The 18,253-nt window shown below is 32.0% G+C and overlaps 1 protein-coding gene, 1 long non-coding RNA gene and 1 pseudogene across 3 annotated transcripts in view; 2 read left to right on the forward strand and 1 right to left on the reverse strand.

Annotated features, from left to right (window-relative positions):
* USP32 (ubiquitin specific peptidase 32) overlaps positions 1 to 18,253 on the forward strand; it is a 173,949-nt gene that overhangs the window by 102,786 nt on the left and 52,910 nt on the right. For both annotated transcript variants that reach the window (XM_039885848.1, XM_039885847.1), the window contains exons 6-11: positions 3,288 to 3,419; positions 4,865 to 4,972; positions 6,469 to 6,584; positions 6,950 to 7,012; positions 9,647 to 9,730; positions 14,431 to 14,492. In XM_039885848.1, coding sequence (XP_039741782.1) covers positions 3,288 to 3,419; positions 4,865 to 4,972; positions 6,469 to 6,584; positions 6,950 to 7,012; positions 9,647 to 9,730; positions 14,431 to 14,492 — 565 coding nt within the window. The remainder of the gene's footprint in view (positions 1 to 3,287; positions 3,420 to 4,864; positions 4,973 to 6,468; positions 6,585 to 6,949; positions 7,013 to 9,646; positions 9,731 to 14,430; positions 14,493 to 18,253) is intronic.
* LOC120620849 (40S ribosomal protein S15a-like) lies at positions 7,565 to 8,048 on the reverse strand (annotated as a pseudogene).
* Positions 9,737 to 11,813, forward strand: LOC120620851 (uncharacterized). The gene is made up of 2 exons (XR_005658002.1): positions 9,737 to 9,948; positions 10,215 to 11,813. It is a non-coding gene; the product is annotated as an uncharacterized LOC120620851 (long non-coding RNA).

Consider the following 18,253-nt stretch of genomic DNA (forward strand, 5'->3'; position numbering starts at 1 on the left):
CATTCTGCTTCTATGTATATAGTAACCTTGTTTCTTCTTTTTTAACATTATACTTCATATTTATATCTTACTGAATTGGTGAGAATTTTCAGAATTAGGTTAAATAATAATTGAAGGGTTCTCTTTTAGTTTGGAAAGTAGAAAGACATGAAAGACTTTCACTCTCACTGTAATAACATGAAATCATCCCATAAACCATACAATCATACTCTTCTTTAAAGCCGCTGAAAACATATCAATGCAAAAAAATCTTAAACAAAACAACTCCAAAGAGACAAACCCTTCCTGGAGGTGATCAAGGGATATAGGTGTTTTCATATGTGAGGTCAGATGCTGAGATTAGGGGTAAGGCTGGCAGAGGAAGGATTATCCTGCCTGAGGACAGTTTTTGCTAGGATGAAGAGAAACTAGCCAAACTTTTGAGAATACTGTTTCAGATTTGAATATGAAGGAACTGCAAATGCAAAGATAATCCTTTCCACCCAGTAATTCTCATGGGGAAATTTTGCTGAGAGGGCAGGCTAAAAAGTGAAAAGAGATCTGTTGACCTGGAGTTGCATGGCCTCATAATTGTGAAATCTCAGAATCTTGAAGGCTCACAGCTTTATGTCTCTATGGTCCTAAGGTACTGTCATTCAGTAAAGTTTCAGTCTTGAAGTCTTGCAGTCATGCACTTTCAAGGTCTAACACAGGGATTGACAAACTTTTCCTTAACCCATTTCCCATTCACCCTGAGAATGCGCTTGTGGCTGCAGCGTACCCAGAGATAACTAACGGATTACAGCCTTAACCTTACCCATAAAGTTTGCCATGAAATATCTCGCTTTTATTATTATTTTTGCATTGCTTTAGTATATCGATAGTCTTTGGAAACAAATGACATCATTCTTTCTATGGCATTCTGTTTTAGTAGTGGTGTTTCCGTTTGCAAAATATAGTAATTCTCGATTGCTGAAAATGTTGCATTCCTACGTGTAATGTTAACATCATTCTCTAACAGTTATTAGCTGGATTCGTTTGATGAATACGATTTATGCATACATTTCTGTTACATCAGGGTTAGAGACAAGGTCTATTTAGAAGTAACTCCAGGAACAGTTTTTATATTTTATTTTCACATTGAAAACCAGTCAGATTTGCTTCAACCTCAAAGAGCGTGTTTATGTAAAATTAAATTAATGCTGGCAGCAAGCTGTACTTTTTTTTTCTAGATGGAAATAGGTTAAAAAGCCAGATAGTAAATATTTTGGTGTAGTTCTGATTAATTCAGCTTTTTTCCCCATAGAAATCTTTATTTTACCTTTATTTTTGAAGAATTTTTTCATAGGATATAGAATTTGAGATTGATAGGTGTTTGTTTTTTCCTTTCAACATTAATCTCTCACTCCACTGTCTTCTGGCTCCTTGTTTCTGAAGATAAATCATTGCTTATCTCATTTCCTCTGTCTATAGTGTATTTTATTAGCAATTTGATTGTGTCTTGCCTGAGTTTGGTTTTCTTTGAATTTTTCTTGCAAAGGGCTCATTAAATTTCTAGATCTGTGGGATTAGTTTTCATCAAATTTGGAAAATTTTCAACTATTATTGTTTCAAATATTTTCTACCCAACCCTTTCTGGGACTCCAACAGCGTGTATGATGTACTGTTTGATATTGTCTTACAGGCCACTAAGATTCTAATAATTTTTTGGCTTTTTTTCTTATTCTTCCATTTGGATAGTTTTTATTGCTAAGTCATCAAGTTCACTGATTTTTCCTCTGTAGTTTTTTAATCTGATGTTAAGTTCTTAAGTAAATTTTAAAAATTTTAAATATTATATCCATCATCTCTAGTAGTTCCATTTGGTACTGGTTTTTATTTCTTTCCTAATATAGTCATAGTTTTCCTTAAATTCTTGAGGTATTTATAATAGATGTTTTAAAGACTTGTTTGCTGATTCTGTCATCTGTTATTTCTATAGCTTTTTCTATTGCTTGCTTTTTATCCTGGTTTTAGATTACTTTTTCCTACTGTTTCATATATTTGGGGAGAATGCTAGACATAGCGCATGTTGTATGGTTAATCGGATTCTGTTGTTTTCCTTCAAGGAAGAAAACAGGTGATGATGTTGTTTTGATAGGCTGTTAAGTTACTTACAGATCAGCTTGATATTTTCAAGGGTTTTTTTTTAAAGCTTTGTTGAGACAAGTCTGGAGTAGCCTTTACTCTAGAGTTAGTTTTTACTCTACTATTAAGGGTAACCCTCTGAATCTGTGAATACTTCCAGTTTTCAACAAGGCATCTTTACTCCGGCTGGTCAGAACTTAAGCATCTCCTAGCCCAGTCTCAGTGAATTTCACTCTGTGCATACACAGTTTAGTATTCTGCCAAAACTCAACAAACTTCTGTGTAAATTTCTAGAGCTCTCTCTTTGCATAAGAACTCTGCCCTGAAAATTTCAGTTATCTCAGCCTCCCTGAACTACAGCTTCTCTTCTGAACTCAGTGAAACTTCACTGCTTAAGTTCCTCACACCTTGCCAAGGTTGAGAAAGTGACTGCAGGCAGAAAGCTAGGCCAATGGAAGGACTTATCTTGTTTGCTTTCTAAATCTTAATACCTTGAAGGGAGTGGGGGAAACATATAAAATGTAATTAACCATTGGTTGGAGCTTATCTGTGATTTTTAAAAATATATCTTCTGATGAATGAAGAAAGATGTTTATATTTTCATGATGCTCCTATTACCTATCATACCTATCACATCGTAAATTCTACTCTTAACTCTGTCATTTATTGACGTTGTTTCTTATAACATCTTTTATCATATTCTTTTTATTTAATAAGTATTGAATTTGTAAGTGGTTACCATATTGACAAGATGAATCAGACATGGATCCTGCTATTAGGATGTTTACAGTGTAGCCAGGAGAGAAAATGTATGTAGAATCTTTAAACCCAAGATAGAGATTAAAAATGATCAAAAATAGATACAGATAAAAGTGGTGTGGAAAGCCAAAAAGATATGTCTCAGTTGTTTATTCTGCATATTGAATTTGAGCAGTTTACTTAATGGGAAATTGCAAAAATGTTTTATTTTAAAGCCTCTTAATTGGAATTTAATTTTCTAAATTTAATTTTAGATACAATGTATTTGTGTTTTAGAATTTTGTTTTAGGTAACATTTTTAGCATTGAATTGGGAAATTAAAATATATCCTTTGAAGTTATATTTTTATGATGAACTAACTGCCTGGAATAGAAAGCTTGAGATTTTATAATTTGTTTAACCTTGTTTGATTTGACTCTCAGTGGAGGAATCGGACATCATTGATCTGGAGAAGCGCTACTGGTTGTTGAAGGCTCAATCTCGGACTGGACGATTTGATTTAGAGACATTTGGCCCATTGGTTTCACCACCTATTCGTCCATCTCTAAGTGAAGGTAGGAATCATTCTATTTTCTACTAATTTTCTTTGGTAAACACATCTGAGTCCATCTCTTACTTCCAACTAATACATCTTAACCCTAAAAGGCCATAATGTTTCATACAGTTTTTCAAGTTTCTTGCAAATAGCATAGTTCAGTGGAAAAAAACAAAAATGAGAATAAAGATTGTAGTTTTGAGCTTCCTAATCTACCTATGTAACCTTCAATAAATTAGTTTAGCTCTCTGCACTTGAATATCCTCTATATAAAATAAGTTTGACCAAGTCAGTGGTTATGAAACTGTACTCCAGTGAGGTGCCTTAGCAGCCGGTGCAGGAATTAAGGTGGTGGCCACTGAATGGGCAGAGCTCCAGTTTCACATATAACCCTACCTCTTCCTCAGCAGAGTGCCTTCCCTGTTTTGTTTTGTTTTTTTATATATAAGACAGTTCTACTACTCTGTTGGTACCCCTCCCCCTGCCAAAAAAGATTAAGAAACCCTGGACTGGACCATCTCTGAGTTCCCCTCTAGCTCTAAACTTTGCTATGACTTTTTTGCTGTTGTTAGGAATACAAAGAGTAATTGTGGGTGATATCACAAAAAAAAATTTGGAATCTGAATACTTGGGGTTCTGCTTCTTGTTCTGACCTTTTTTAACTTTTCCTTCTTTTGGCAAATCACTTAACCCCCTTCTAAGTTATAGTTTTCTACTGTTTAAACTGAGGGCACAGAATTAGAATCTGTATTCTTCAGATTCCTAGGGTACTTCAGAGGTATTTGTTAGGGCAGCCAGAGCAGATAGGGCTCTGGGCATCTACTTACCTAAATAGTGTAGTTGTGTTTGATAAATCATTTCATTTATTTTCTTTTTTGCAAAGTGTTTGAAAACCATATGATTGAATTATATCCTTTTATTTCTGAATTTTAAAATAATCATTTATGAAAGATTAACCAGTATAAACAAAACTTTAGTACAGAATTTCTTTCTCTTGTAATATAGTGTGTTATTTTTCTTTGCTTTATGAAAGTGCTTTATCGAAGCTTAATATAATAGCAGCATGGTATATCTTTGAGTATATAGTTAAACTTTTCTTATTTTTTCCTTTTTCTTTTCAATCTTTCTAAATTTTAATTTCTGATTTTGGTGTGCTTCTTAATTTTTTAATTGATTTTTTGCATATTATAGTTATTTTTAGCTGTTAAAATTGAGATAAAGACAGGGAGACATAACCAAACATTAACTGAGAGTAATGTTTTTTCTGTTAGGATCTCAGGTTTTAGTTATAATTATTCCAGAAGAAAAACAAATACTTCCTGAGACAGTGGGAACTACTGTACTTTTTTTTTTTTCAATTTGGCCAATTTATGGGAAATAATCATGCCTCTTTTCATAAACATGTCATTACAACATTAGAAAGTTCATTGGCTATGGTTTATGGTGTCTTTTCTTATTTTACAGGTTTGTTTAATGCTTTTGACGAAAATCGTGACAATCACATAGATTTTAAGGAGATATCCTGTGGGTTGTCAGCCTGTTGCAGGGGACCCCTGGCTGAAAGACAAAAATGTAAGTGTGTTAAACATTGTCATAAAATATGCAAAGTATACTGAGAAAAAAAATTAGCATTTATCCATGACAAATCATCTGTGAATTAAGGCTTGAATTTTCATCACTTTCTCAAGTTGAGTTTTTAGAAGACAGTCTAAGGATTAAACCATTTTCACTGTGGAGTAGTTTGGCATCTTTGTTATTAATAATAAGATTGATTTTCCTGGTGAATTTGTAGTATATGATAAATGAACTACGTCAGCCATGATGTACTTGAAAATGTTACGCATTTAGAAAATATTTTCTGATAGTCTCTATAAATTTAGTGCCTTGCAAAGTTCGAAGTACAGCTCATTTTCTGTGACTTGTATACATTAATATTTTATACCAGTATAAAACTTATGATCAAAACAGTTTTATTTAAACACTTAGTCTTTTAAATCTAGATAAAATGTTGTAGCATAATTTATAAGCATAAGATATTACATTATTAAATCTTAACCATATTGAGAAAATGCAACAGTTTACATTTAATTGGTACCTGATTCTAATATATTTACTAGAGTCATTATCTCTGTGTTTTTCTAAAACACAGGTCATAAATTTTGCCTATTTGGGTATGTTATTTGGTATTTTGACCTTTAGTAATATTGTGCTATGATGCTTTCAGTTGATTTAATAGTATAATTATTATGGAAGTATATATATGAAGTAGATAATTCTTTAATCTTAAAAATTCAGGTTTCTTTTTTCTTCCATGATGATATACCATTACTTCAACCTTGATTTATGATAGATTTTTTCTTGCCATTAAAGTTCTTATAAGAAGGCTGAAATTTTTGCTTCTCAATTGAGCTTAATTGCCTAAAATATTTTTTTAATTCTTTTTTGCTGATGGACTAATGGAAGTTAACAAACTAGAGTAATTTATTTGGAGTTAATTAGCAAAGTGCTGATATTTCTAATTCTTAGCATGTTGTATATAAACTTTTTTGAAGAGTTGAAATTGTTCTTTGGCAAAAAAATTGAGTGTGCATTAGTTTCATTGGAGAGGCAAAGTGGAAGCAGATTGTCTTAATTCCATCTCGCTATTAATTCTTAATGTAGATGAAATATTTTCAGCATTAGAACAATCAACTCTGCAATGATGAGTTTTAAATATTTGAAATTATTTTAAGGGCTTGAATTATTCCTCAAAACCTGTGAGGTTTTGTAATATTTATTGTATAGGACTTGACTGTTTTTTTTTCAGTTTGCAAGGACTTTAACTCTAGATTTAGATGAAAGATAGGGCTCCCCAACCTGGGTAGTGGTTTTGAGAGCAAGAGAGATTTATGAAGTGTGTGCAGTTAGTCCTCCAAGTTCAGAGGACTTTAATTGCATATGCTTGCTTGAGAAACTGAGTAATTTTACTAGAGAAGCTTCTAGTAAAATATATTGTTCTTCAGAATATAAAAGAAATTTCTCTTTATAAGAGTTTTTTTTGTTTTGTTTTGTTTTTGTTTTTTTTCTAGTTTGCTTCAAGGTGTTTGATGTTGACCGTGATGGAGTTCTCTCTAGGGTTGAACTGAGAGACATGGTGGTTGCACTCTTAGAGGTATGGAAGGACAACCGCACCGATGATATCCCAGTAAGTTCTGATTTTATACATCTTGTTACATATGAACTTTGAACAGGAAATTGGAGTAGAGAATTTGAAAAAAGAGAGACAGTGAAAAGGATTTGTTATTACTTCTAGTTTCTATATTGTGTTACTGAAAATATTCATAGCTGAAGGTGCAAAATTAGGTAGAGAATTTGCCTTAGAATATTTAATAAACTGAACTTATTGTAAAAGAATGAAACTACAGGAAAATTGTCTTAATTTTTTTAAAGCAGATAAAAAATCTATGGTAATTAAAAAATAGTTGAACAAAATATAGTATACTTTCGCCACTGAGTAATAAAAACGATATCTACTCTTTTCTAATTACTCTTTTGGATTTGTTTTTAAAGGAATTGCATACAGATCTGTCTGACATTGTAGAAGGCATATTGAATGCACATGACACCACAAAGGTGAGTCTAGCTAGGATTAATTTATCCTTTTCTAAAAATACCACGTACTCTGATTTGGGTTATTATATAGCTTATATACGTATTTAAATCTTTTCTGCTTCATCCCACCAAGTGCTTATTTGGATCTGTTGTTACATACAGTACCTCCAAGTTTTCTCTAAAAATAGCCCATTCCATCTTTAAACAACTGTATTAAGTGTTTTATATATATAAAGATTTATTATAAGCTAGGCATTTTATAAAAATCAGATCGACACAGCCCTTTTTATTATAGTTTATCATTTGTATTTCTTCCATTTTAGTAAGTTATGGTAAGGCTAACCTTATATTGAGCAAAAGAAGCCACACAAAAAAGAATACATACTGTATGATTCCATTTATATGAAGTTCAGGAGGCAAAACTAACAAATGGTAATACGCATTAGAATAGTAATTTTGGAGATGAGTGGATTACCTGGGATATCTGTCTGCGATGATGGAAATGTTTTTTTTATCTTAATGTGGGTGGTGTATATATTCCTAAAAAAATTTTTTTTAAATAGTATTGGTAAGGAACTATTCTATAGTTCTTTTTCTTTTTTCCATTGAGGCATTTTATTTAAACATTAAGTATTACATCCTTAGAAAGAAAATCCCAGGATTTTCCCTCCTGTATGTTTTCTTCTTGGTTCTTTATGGTCTACATTGCCCGCTGAGGTTGTCAGTACAATGAAACCAAACTAATGGGACAGGAGCAGGTTGTTCTGCCATTTTTCTAGGTCTTTGAGTTGCACAGATTTGAGTCTGGGGCTGATCATTCCACACTTATTTAATCTGTCCCTGAGGTTCATAACAATTTCCCCAACTCTCTGATCATCAGTGATTTCAAATTTGCCAATGTAACCATGCTTCAGTATCACAATCGGAAACCAGATGATGACTTTGGAGCACAGCCTAATAACAACCTGCATTTGCCTCTCTTTTTGGCATTGTCGATGCTTAAGAGCATCAGCCAGGATAGGACATTCACGTGCACCATTATGGTGGCACAGAAAGAGCTCTCCTGAGTTCTTTAATAGCAGCTATAAAAGGCATGTAATAGCAAGAATAAGCATGTATTTACAAAGAATAAATTCTTGAATTTTTTAGTTTGACAGCATTTATTAGTAAGAATATTAAATAGGTTTACTCCTATTTAACAGTAGCTTGCATTACTGTGATATGTCTGTGTCTCTATTGAAATTGAAAATAACCCACATATTATGAGGCATATTTGAATTAATTTGATCCTTTCCACTCAAACATTGACATGTACCAAGAAGCAGATTGGTAGGTATAGACCACAGTAGTGTTATAGAAGTTTAGAAAAAATAAATAACATCAGTTTTTTTTCTTCAGTCACAATTCTAGAAGGAATCACAGTTTTAACTGATGCTCAATAGAAATAAATAGTACAAATTAATTTTATAGAGCTTGAGCTTTGCTTTGGCATTTGAGGCATCTCCCTGCCTTCCTTCACCTCTCTTTTGCCAAAAACTGAGGTATCTACTTCTATTTGGTATGCAAAAGAACAGAAACCTAGAAGAGTTTCTGGTAGAAAATGCCTTATGTAGAGATACAGTTTCTAACACCCTTTTTCTGAGCGTTAAATAAATATGTAGGTATAATTACTGTCTATTTTTATGGAGTTTCTACTTCTGGCTCTGCTGTGAACATTAAAAAGATAATTTAGCTGCTCCATTTCCATGTAACCATGATAATGAAATGGTTAACCAAACCTATTTACCATATTCACTTGTGATTAGATTGTGCCAATATTACTCATTATTTTGTACCTTTAGATTGGTATTAACATCCTTAAATAGAATTTATATCATGACAACCAATAATTATAATCACAGTGCTTTAAAAATCTTTTTTTTATTTGATATGGTTATTATATAGTAAAAAGAAAATATCAGTATCATTAAATAATAAAAGCTAAAAGTATTATTCATCTAGGGATATTAGCTAATTATTGAATACATGAAGAAATATTTGGTTATATTTTTGCCTAAAAAGAAAAAAATACATAGACCTTCTATACATATATGTAATTTTTGGTATACTTTGGCAACACAAAAATGTTGCTTTACTCAACTTAAAAAACATAATGTTAAATTGTATTTTGGAGAAATGTAATATAGGTATTTATATTTGATATGTGTTAAGTTCCTTTAAATCTCTAAGAAGTCTGATAATATTGCTAGATATGTCTAAGAAGTTCTTAAAAAATTGTTAGGATGAAAGGGCATAATCTGGAGAGTCTGTCTTTTACTTTCAAAATTAGTAAATACTCCATTTTCCCTACATTGGGCCTTTTGTGGTTTTTCCATTGATAACCCTAGAAGCAGAAGATATTATGAGTTATTTCCCAAGAAGATTGTTGAGAATAAATTGTCCTCGTTACCTTTGACTGCTTCAATAGTTTTGTTACTTTAAAACCTATCTAGATGGCCTCCTTGTCAGATGGACACATAGTATTTACTTTAAATTATTGATTTGCTTTCAGACAAATGAACAATATCAGTTTAGTAAACCAGATTTTATTCAAATACTATAAAGAATGAAGACATTCTTAACATGAGATCTTTCTGAATATTATTTCTCTTTTAGATGGGCCATCTTACTCTAGAAGACTATCAGATCTGGAGTGTGAAAAATGTTCTTGCCAATGAATTTTTGAATCTCCTTTTCCAGGTATGTTTAAGGTAAATGACAGGAACAGAGGGTATTAGTACCAGTAATTCTGCATCTTTTTCATTATGTAGTAGTTATTGCAACTGAGGTGCAAAACCACATTCTATCAATAGAACTACATTATCCTGCACACTACCTGAAAGATGGTAAGACAAAGCATGAGGGCCTACTGAAGCTTCTCAAAATCATGATGTGGGATATAAGGAAGCAGAATATAAGTGATTATGTTTATTTACCTTATAACTCATAATAGAGCAGCATGTAGGTATAGAGAAAAATTTAAGTCTCAAAATCCTTCATAATATGCTATGTTTCTTCACTGTTGTCTTTTTTAAAGGTCCTTCTTAATGAGTTAGGCAATGTAAACATAGAGATGGATCATAAATAGGCAACTGTAAACTTTTCACCATATACAATCTCTTTAGTTAGGAGATAATCTTAGCAACAAAGCTATTTCTTCTTATTTTTTTTTTAAATTTTTTAGAAGGTCTAAGAAAGATTGAAGGAGAAGTTGGGAAGAAAAGCAGCCAGGAGTGAACATTAAGTCGTAGAACTTGCCAGATTTTAACTATTTTCCTAGTTAAATTAGTTCTCTTTCTCCAGTTTTTGAAAGTAATTTGTAGGTTCTCATTTTTCATAGTTCTTCATAAATATTTAGGTTGATTAAATAGTGATATTTTAGTTTCTCCTTATTTTATTATTCTTTCTTTATAAAGACACTCCTGTGAAGGTTGGAAAGGTTTGGTATCTTTATATCTATCATGATCTTTCATTGAAAAACAAAAATAACTTATCTGTGACATGGCCATTTTGGAGTAAATGGAAATTGGTCTCTTCCTGACAGCTTATGACTAATGAGTATATTTAAAACATATACAGTCTGATAAGCCTGTAATATCCATTTAAATTAATTAGTTTTTCCACTATCAGTTATAATTTTTAGCAGGAATTTAGATTGATGGCTTTATAAAATAAAAAGATGCACAAAGTAATATAAATTACTACTATAAATAGAAATGACTTGCTTGATGATAAGAAAATTGATCAGATATTTTTTTCTCATTTAACGTAATATCCTCAACTCTGTCTCATAATTAATTACAAATGCTTGACTTATAGTGGGGCTTACATCTCAATAAACCCATTGAAAGTTGAAAATATAAGTCACAAATGCAATTAATACACTTTATCCTATATTCAAATATGATTTTAAAACTATATGTTCAATTAATATATGAGTAAGCAGACTATTATACTACATTGTTTTATTTATCTATGTCTTAAAAATTGGTAGAGTTAGCTGATAGAGTTTAGCAATAAAAGCCTGAATTATGCTCCTATTTTATTTGCCAAAATCCTACACTTGGCTGAGTATTTTGGGTATTTAACTGCAACTTTATAAGCATCAATCGAATTAAAAAACCATTCCTTTGATAATATCTATTTTCAATCCTTTTTGTAATCCCAGTGCCCAATATTTTGCAGAGGAGGCATGCTAAACATTATCAGGATTGTCTGTCTTGTACATTTGTCAAAAAGTATCATGTTAAAGAGTGTGATAGGATGTGAAAGAAAAAGAAAAGTGTGGTAGGCCCAGTAGTGCCCCCCACCAATATCCATGCCCTAATCTTAGGACCTGTGAATATATTATCTTATATGGCAATAGAGACTTTAAAGATATAGCAGGTTAAGGATACTGAGAGGGAAGGTTAGCCTGGATTATCTAGATGGACCCAATCTAATCACGTGAGTCCTTAATAGTGGAGAACCTTTCCCAGCTGGAGTCAGAGAGAGAGGAAGGTAGAAGAAGGGTTAGGGAAATGCAAAGTTGCTGGCTTTGAAGAAAGAAGAAGGAGCCGAGAGCAAAGGAATGCAGTGAACTGGAGAAGCTGGAAAAGGCAAAGAGAAGCATATTCTTCCTTTGACCAAAAAGGACTAAAGCCCTTCTGACATCTTAATTTTTAGCTCATTGAGAACCTGTGTTTGACTTTTGACCACAGAACTGTAAGATAATAAATTTGTGTTGTTTTAAGCTACTCAATTTGTGGTAATTTATTACAGCAGCAAAAAAAGAAAAAAAAAATACAGAAGGTGATCTATATTTATGAATAGGAAGGCTCAATATTTTAAAGATGTCAGTTCTGCTTAAATTGATTAATAGATTTGGTGCCCTCACAATCACATCCTAAAAAATTTATTGTTGTCATTGTTTTTGTGGAACTTGATAAGCGGATTCAGATACATGCAGAAGGGTCCAAAAATGCCAAGATAATATTAAAGAACAGTGTTAGAAGACTTTGATTATCAGATATTAGGACTTATTATAATACAGAATATTAAGACAATGTGATATCTACTTAAAGTTAGGTAAATAGACCAATAGAACAATATCGAGAGTACTAAAACAGATCTACACTTACGTGACCACTTGATTTATAAGAAAGGAGACATTGCATCGCAGATGGGAAGGGGTGGTCTTTTCAATAAATGGTACTGGGTCAGTTGGTGTTCATATGGGGAAAAAAACATCATTATTCCTATTTGATACCATACATGAAAATTAATTCCTGGTAGATTATAAATCTAATAAATTTGGAAAGCAAAAAAGAAAGCTTCTAGAAAATAATGTAGGAGACTATTTTAATGACTTTACGATGGCAGAGTATTCTTAAACAGGACACAGAAGGCACTAATCATAAAGGAAAAGTTTTAGGTTGGACTTAAGTAAAACTAAGAATTCTTTTTATTAAGAGATGCCATTAAGAAGATGAAAACATAAGGCAACACAGTGAGAGAAGGTATTTGCAATACATGTATCCAATGGACTTGTATCTAGGGCATGCAAAGATCAAAAATCAGTGAGGAAAAGGCAAAACCTCAATATAAAAATATGCAAAAACCTTGAACAGGCGCTTCACAAAAGTGAATATCCAAACAGCTAATAAGTACTATGAAAAGGGCTAACCTCTTTAGTCATCATGGAAATACATATTAAAACCCTCATGTAATACCATTGGACATCCACCAGACTTGTTGATTTTTAAGTGATGTGAAGTATTGGTGAGGATAACAAGCAGCTGAACTCGCACACATTGCCAATGGGAGTATAAATTGTTACAAATACTTCGGAGATTGGCAGTATTTATGAAAGTTGAACATACCCTGTGACCCAGTAAGTTTACCCCATGTGTATACCTTACAGAAACTTATATATCTGAACACCAAAAGGCATACAATTAAGTTTTTATAATTGTAATTCATTATAGCCCCAAACAAAAAATGACCCAAATGTTTATCAACAACAAATAAGTACATAAACAGTAAATATATTGTGACACATGCATACAGTGGTATGTTACAGCAATGAAAATTAATATACTAGTGCTACAAACAGAATCTTATGTAATGTTGTGTGAAAAAACACTTGACCAAAAAATGCAAGATCAGACAACACCAATCCATGGTGACAGAATTCAGGTTAGTGAATACAAAAAGAGGTGCAGTAGTGTCTGAGAAGAAACCCAAAGTGGAACTTTGGGGAAGGTAGCAATGTATGTCTTGATTGGGTGACAGTTTCATCGGTGTGTTTACTTTGTGAAAAGTCGTTGAACTGTATACTTAATATTTGTTCACTTTTCAGCGTATATGTTTCTATTTTTTAAAAATGTGCTTACAAAATATAGGTATCAAAAACCCAAGAATGAATAAAACAAATGGTGTCATATTCAAGCAATGGAATACTACTCAGCAATAAAATAGATTAAAATACTGATATGTGGATGAATCTCAAAAAACTAATTTTTGTATTTTATTGTTGTTTAAATGTTACCTCAAAAAGTAAACAAAATTGTAAACAGATATTTAACTCTAGTTAATGTTAGGCAGGCATGCTGATGTATTTACAGAGAGTTGTACTAATGTCTAATTTACTTTGAAATGCATCCAAAAAATAAGATGGATTGACAGATGAACTGAGGAAGATAGACAGATGCAAGTATAATAAAATGTTAATGTTAGAATCTAGGTAATGGGTGTGACGTATTCAGTGTAGAATTTTCAACTTTTCTCTATATTTGAAAATTTTCTTGATAAAACATTGAAAAAAATCACATCTTTTGTGATAACATTTAGAGAAGGCAAATAAATTGAGGAGGAAATAAGCCTAAAAAAGCATTAGTGACAATAATTTCTTTCTTAGAGCTGTACAAATTAAAATGCCACCCTTATCTTTTATGTCGCATATCCTCTTCATGTCCCCTTCATCTTCCTCCCCAAGTGCCATGATATGCTTTTGGATTTCAGGAAAGAAAATAGGATTCTCTGCATGAGATATATTAAAATATATAGTATCAGTGAAACATTCTGAAAAGTAGTTGGTTCTCTTCTTTTTCCTCCCTCCTTCCCTCCCTCTTTCTCTCTCTCTGTCTCCCCCTCTCTCTTCTCTCTTCTTCTCTTCTCCACCCCCTCCCCTCCCCCTTTCCCTCTGTCTTTCTCTTCCCTATCTCACATAGAGATTTGGGAGTTGGCTTCCTTGAAATGGTTTGTTTTAAAAAATAACAAATAGCTAAAGTTTAAAAGTTTAGATTTGCTCAATCACTAGATAATTCATCAGTTGAAAGCTCTGCAGAGAATGTGAAATATTATACAATTTAGTCATTGGCACCAGTCAGTGGAGTTTAATTTATCACCTTTTCCTGTAGGTATGTCACATAGTTCTGGGGTTAAGACCAGCTACTCCAGAAGAGGAAGGACAAATTATTAGGTAAGTTTATAGTTTTAGTCTGTGTATTTTTCATTATATAGGTGAAATTTCTAACACCTGAAATATATTGTTACTATGTAATAGCATGTCTCATTTTAATGTAATTATCACAACGATACCCTGTTTCTCCAAAATAGTTACATATCGAAATATTTTTAAGTAGCTTCTTAACCAAGGGGTTGGATTACTTTAGAAATCAAATTCTATTTAACATTAAAATTACACTAAATACTAAATTTAATTTTCAAAATTATAAAGACATAAGATAAAAAGGTAGCAATTATTCCTTGCTACAAAACAGTTCATATTTATTGTAGAAAGATTAGAAAGTAGACCTAAGCAAAAAGAAGCAAAAAATGCCCATCATCTCTTTATTTATAGGTAGCTATTGACAGTTTTCAGCTTTTATTGAGGTATTAATGACAACTAAAATTGTAAGATATTTAAAGTCTACATTGTGATGATTCGATATATTTATACATTATGAAAGGATTTTCCCCATTGAGTTTATTAACAAATCCATTACCATATTTACCTTTTTTTTTCTGGTGAGAACATTTATGTTCTACTCTCTTAGCAAATTTCAGTTATATAACAGTGTTATTATAGTCACCATGTTATACATTAGATCCACAGACCTTACTCATCTTACAATGAAGTTTGTACCCCTTTACTAACCTCTTTTTATTCCCCCCAACTCCCAGCAACTACTTTTCTACTCTATTTATGAATTTTTTGTTTTTATTTTTTAAGATTCCACACTTGTGGTACTGTACCGTATTGTCTTTCTCTGCCTGGTTTATTTCACTAATATAATGCCCTCCAGCCTCATCCATGTTGTTGCAAATGAGAAAATTTCCTTTTTTTTTTAAAGCTGAATAATATTTCAGTGGTGGTGGTGGTGTGTGTGTGTGTGTGACATTTTCTTTATCTATTAATTTGTTGTTGGATGCTTAGATTGTTTCCATACCTTAGCTATTATGAATAATGCTGCAATGAACATTGGAGTACAGCTAATATGGTTTGCAATATTTTCTCCCATTCCATAGGTTATCTTTTCATTTTGCTGATGGTTGCACTGTTAACACTTTTTATATTAACATTACTCACATGTGTGTATGCCCGTGATAGAATTTGTAAATTTTTTACAAAAATGAGAATATTCTGAAATATTGTTATATTTTCTGCTTCCATTTTCACTGCAGATCATATAAAATGATACTTTTATATATCGATAAAACCTTCTTATAATTTAAATGATTAGTTAATATACATCGATAAAAGCTTCTTATAATTTAAATGATTAGTTAATAGGTTTATTCATATCCTATGTTTATCTCTATTTTTCTTTAAATGTATTGGGACAATTTAGTAATAAAGCCTGTATGTCTTTGGTTAGGGAACTACTTGAGGTAAAATGCCTGGGTTGATAGTCCTGCACATTTTTATAGCTGTAATTCAATTTTTAATACCTTGACTATCATTATTTTAAGGTTACCATTCCATTAATGTTAATGGATAGAAAGTTTCAGAAACAGGACTGAATCTCTACTAAACTTTGCTTTTAGAATAAACTCAAAATATAGTTTGTCACTGATTTCTTAAAACTAGTGTGTGCAGATTTTTCAGTAGTTTCTTCTGGCTTTGGACTACTGGATAAAGGAGTTTACTAAAATAGAGTTGTTCGGAATATCTGAGAGAGGATTACATAGTCAACATTTAAACAGGCAGTGCCAGTTGAGATTCAGATTAGTTGAAGTAGCAAGTATATTTTCTAACTTTTTTAAATGGATTTTTTTAAATGGCTATATATTAAAGAAAGTTAAGCAAAATCCATTTTTTAAAATGTTTTCATAAAAACTCTAGTCTTGTGTCATCTTTTTAATTTTCATGCTCAAAAGACTCATTCTTGTTTATAGTTTTCAGATGTTGACAATGTTTTCTTGATTATATCTAATTTTTAGCTATCATAAAATAAAATTTAAAGATACATCAAAATGTACCAACAAGATATTACAAGGAAATACTAAAAGGCTTTTATGTAGACGCAGCAGCTTTTTTTCTTAAAATATTGCAATCTAATTTCAAGTTATACTAATCTTCTGAAGTTAGTATGACTTAGCATAGATGTTAAGAATGCTATGTAAACTATGTGATATTTGACTTAATTATTTTGCAGCTGCTCATAGCATCCCTATTTAAAAATGTTGATGTATCTTACGTTTTTATAAAACTTTATTCCTTGCAGAAATACTTTCACTTGCATTATTTCATCTAGTCCTCAAAATAACTATATGAAATTAGTATCATCATTTCATTTTATAACAGATGAAACAGATTTACAAAACCCAAAATTACATGGAAGTAGTAGAATTAAGTCTCGGACTTTTTTCATTAAAAACACAAATATCTGCTTTTTGTATTCCTTATTTTTCAATAAATTTTAATTTAAATTCAAGATTCCAAATTGGTTAATTTCATTTGAGTTTTTGAATTTTAATTTGCTTCCCTTTTCACTTCTAAAAATTCTTTTGACTGTGATGATTTTTAAAGAATATGTCAGGTTGGTACATGTGCAATGAAGTGAAAGAAATATTTGTCTCTAACTTACATAATCAGTACTTCATTTAAAAATCAGTATCATGATTTTTGGAATGGCTGAGCGAAGATTTCAGCAAATCCTCCTCCCAAAAAGCAACTTGACAAAATATAAAACTGGACAAAATTCTCAGCCAACCATTTCAGGACTCATGCAAGGTATTCAACAAATTTAGAAGCTTATTCAAGAAAATCAACTAAACCTTAGTCTGAATAATGGGAATCTGTAGTAATTTTACTTGGAACTGTTCCCATTCCTTTTCATCCAACAGGTCTGCATGATAATTTCACCAGGGCCAGCCAGAGAAGGTTGACTTGATTTGGGGTAGAGCAGGGATGAATGCTTGCCTAAGAGAATTGTAAGAAACAGTAGAGATCATAGTGGCTAAAACCACTAACTTGGGGTCGAGATACTGGTTGAGGAAAGCAACAGACTGACAGACCAGTCGAAATTTTAATGAAGAGATCCAGAGAACAAGATAACCATATTGAGTATTAATAAGCTTCCCTATGTCTCAAGTGGTCCAGAAGGCTACTTGTGTTTACAGGGCTACATGCAAGCTCAGGAGAAGCTGGAGAATGCCTTAGCTATCTATTTATTCCTGATTAAAGGTGAGGCCTTTTCATGCTAAAAGTAAAAGCCAAGGGACATTTGCAGCCTGGCTGAACTTTTTATGTATTTCACAAATACATCAGGGAATCACAAATACATCACACATCCATCAGGGAAAAGGTACTGGCTCAAGATGTTTAAGCACAGCCTCACACCAGTCATTGGCTAACCAGTAAGTTATGCTGTCCCCAAGGAAGCTAGGATTAAAAATAACTTTAAGAAATAACGATAAAGCAAAGTGAACAGAAATTGACCAGCCTTATACTGCAAGGAAGGCAGACTACAGAATTAGTTTAGCAAGTCACAAGGCAAAACTCACAGGGGACATCAGAATCCAGAGTTGCTGAAATATTATCAAATATGTTCAGTTTACAATAACAAAAACTATGAGTCATGCAACAAAATTTAAAAAATGTAACGCATATGCAGGGGGAAAAAAACTAGTTAATAGTTTTTGTTTCGGAAGTAGCCCCAGATGTTAGACTTAGCACACAAAGACTTTTGAAGCAGTATCATAAATGTTTTCAAAGAGCTAAAAGAAGCTTAGTTT

This window comes from Pteropus medius, unplaced genomic scaffold, assembly GCF_902729225.1.
Source record: "Pteropus medius unplaced genomic scaffold, Ma_sr-lr_union100, whole genome shotgun sequence".
In the NCBI taxonomy this organism is placed as follows: domain Eukaryota; kingdom Metazoa; phylum Chordata; class Mammalia; order Chiroptera; family Pteropodidae; genus Pteropus; species Pteropus medius.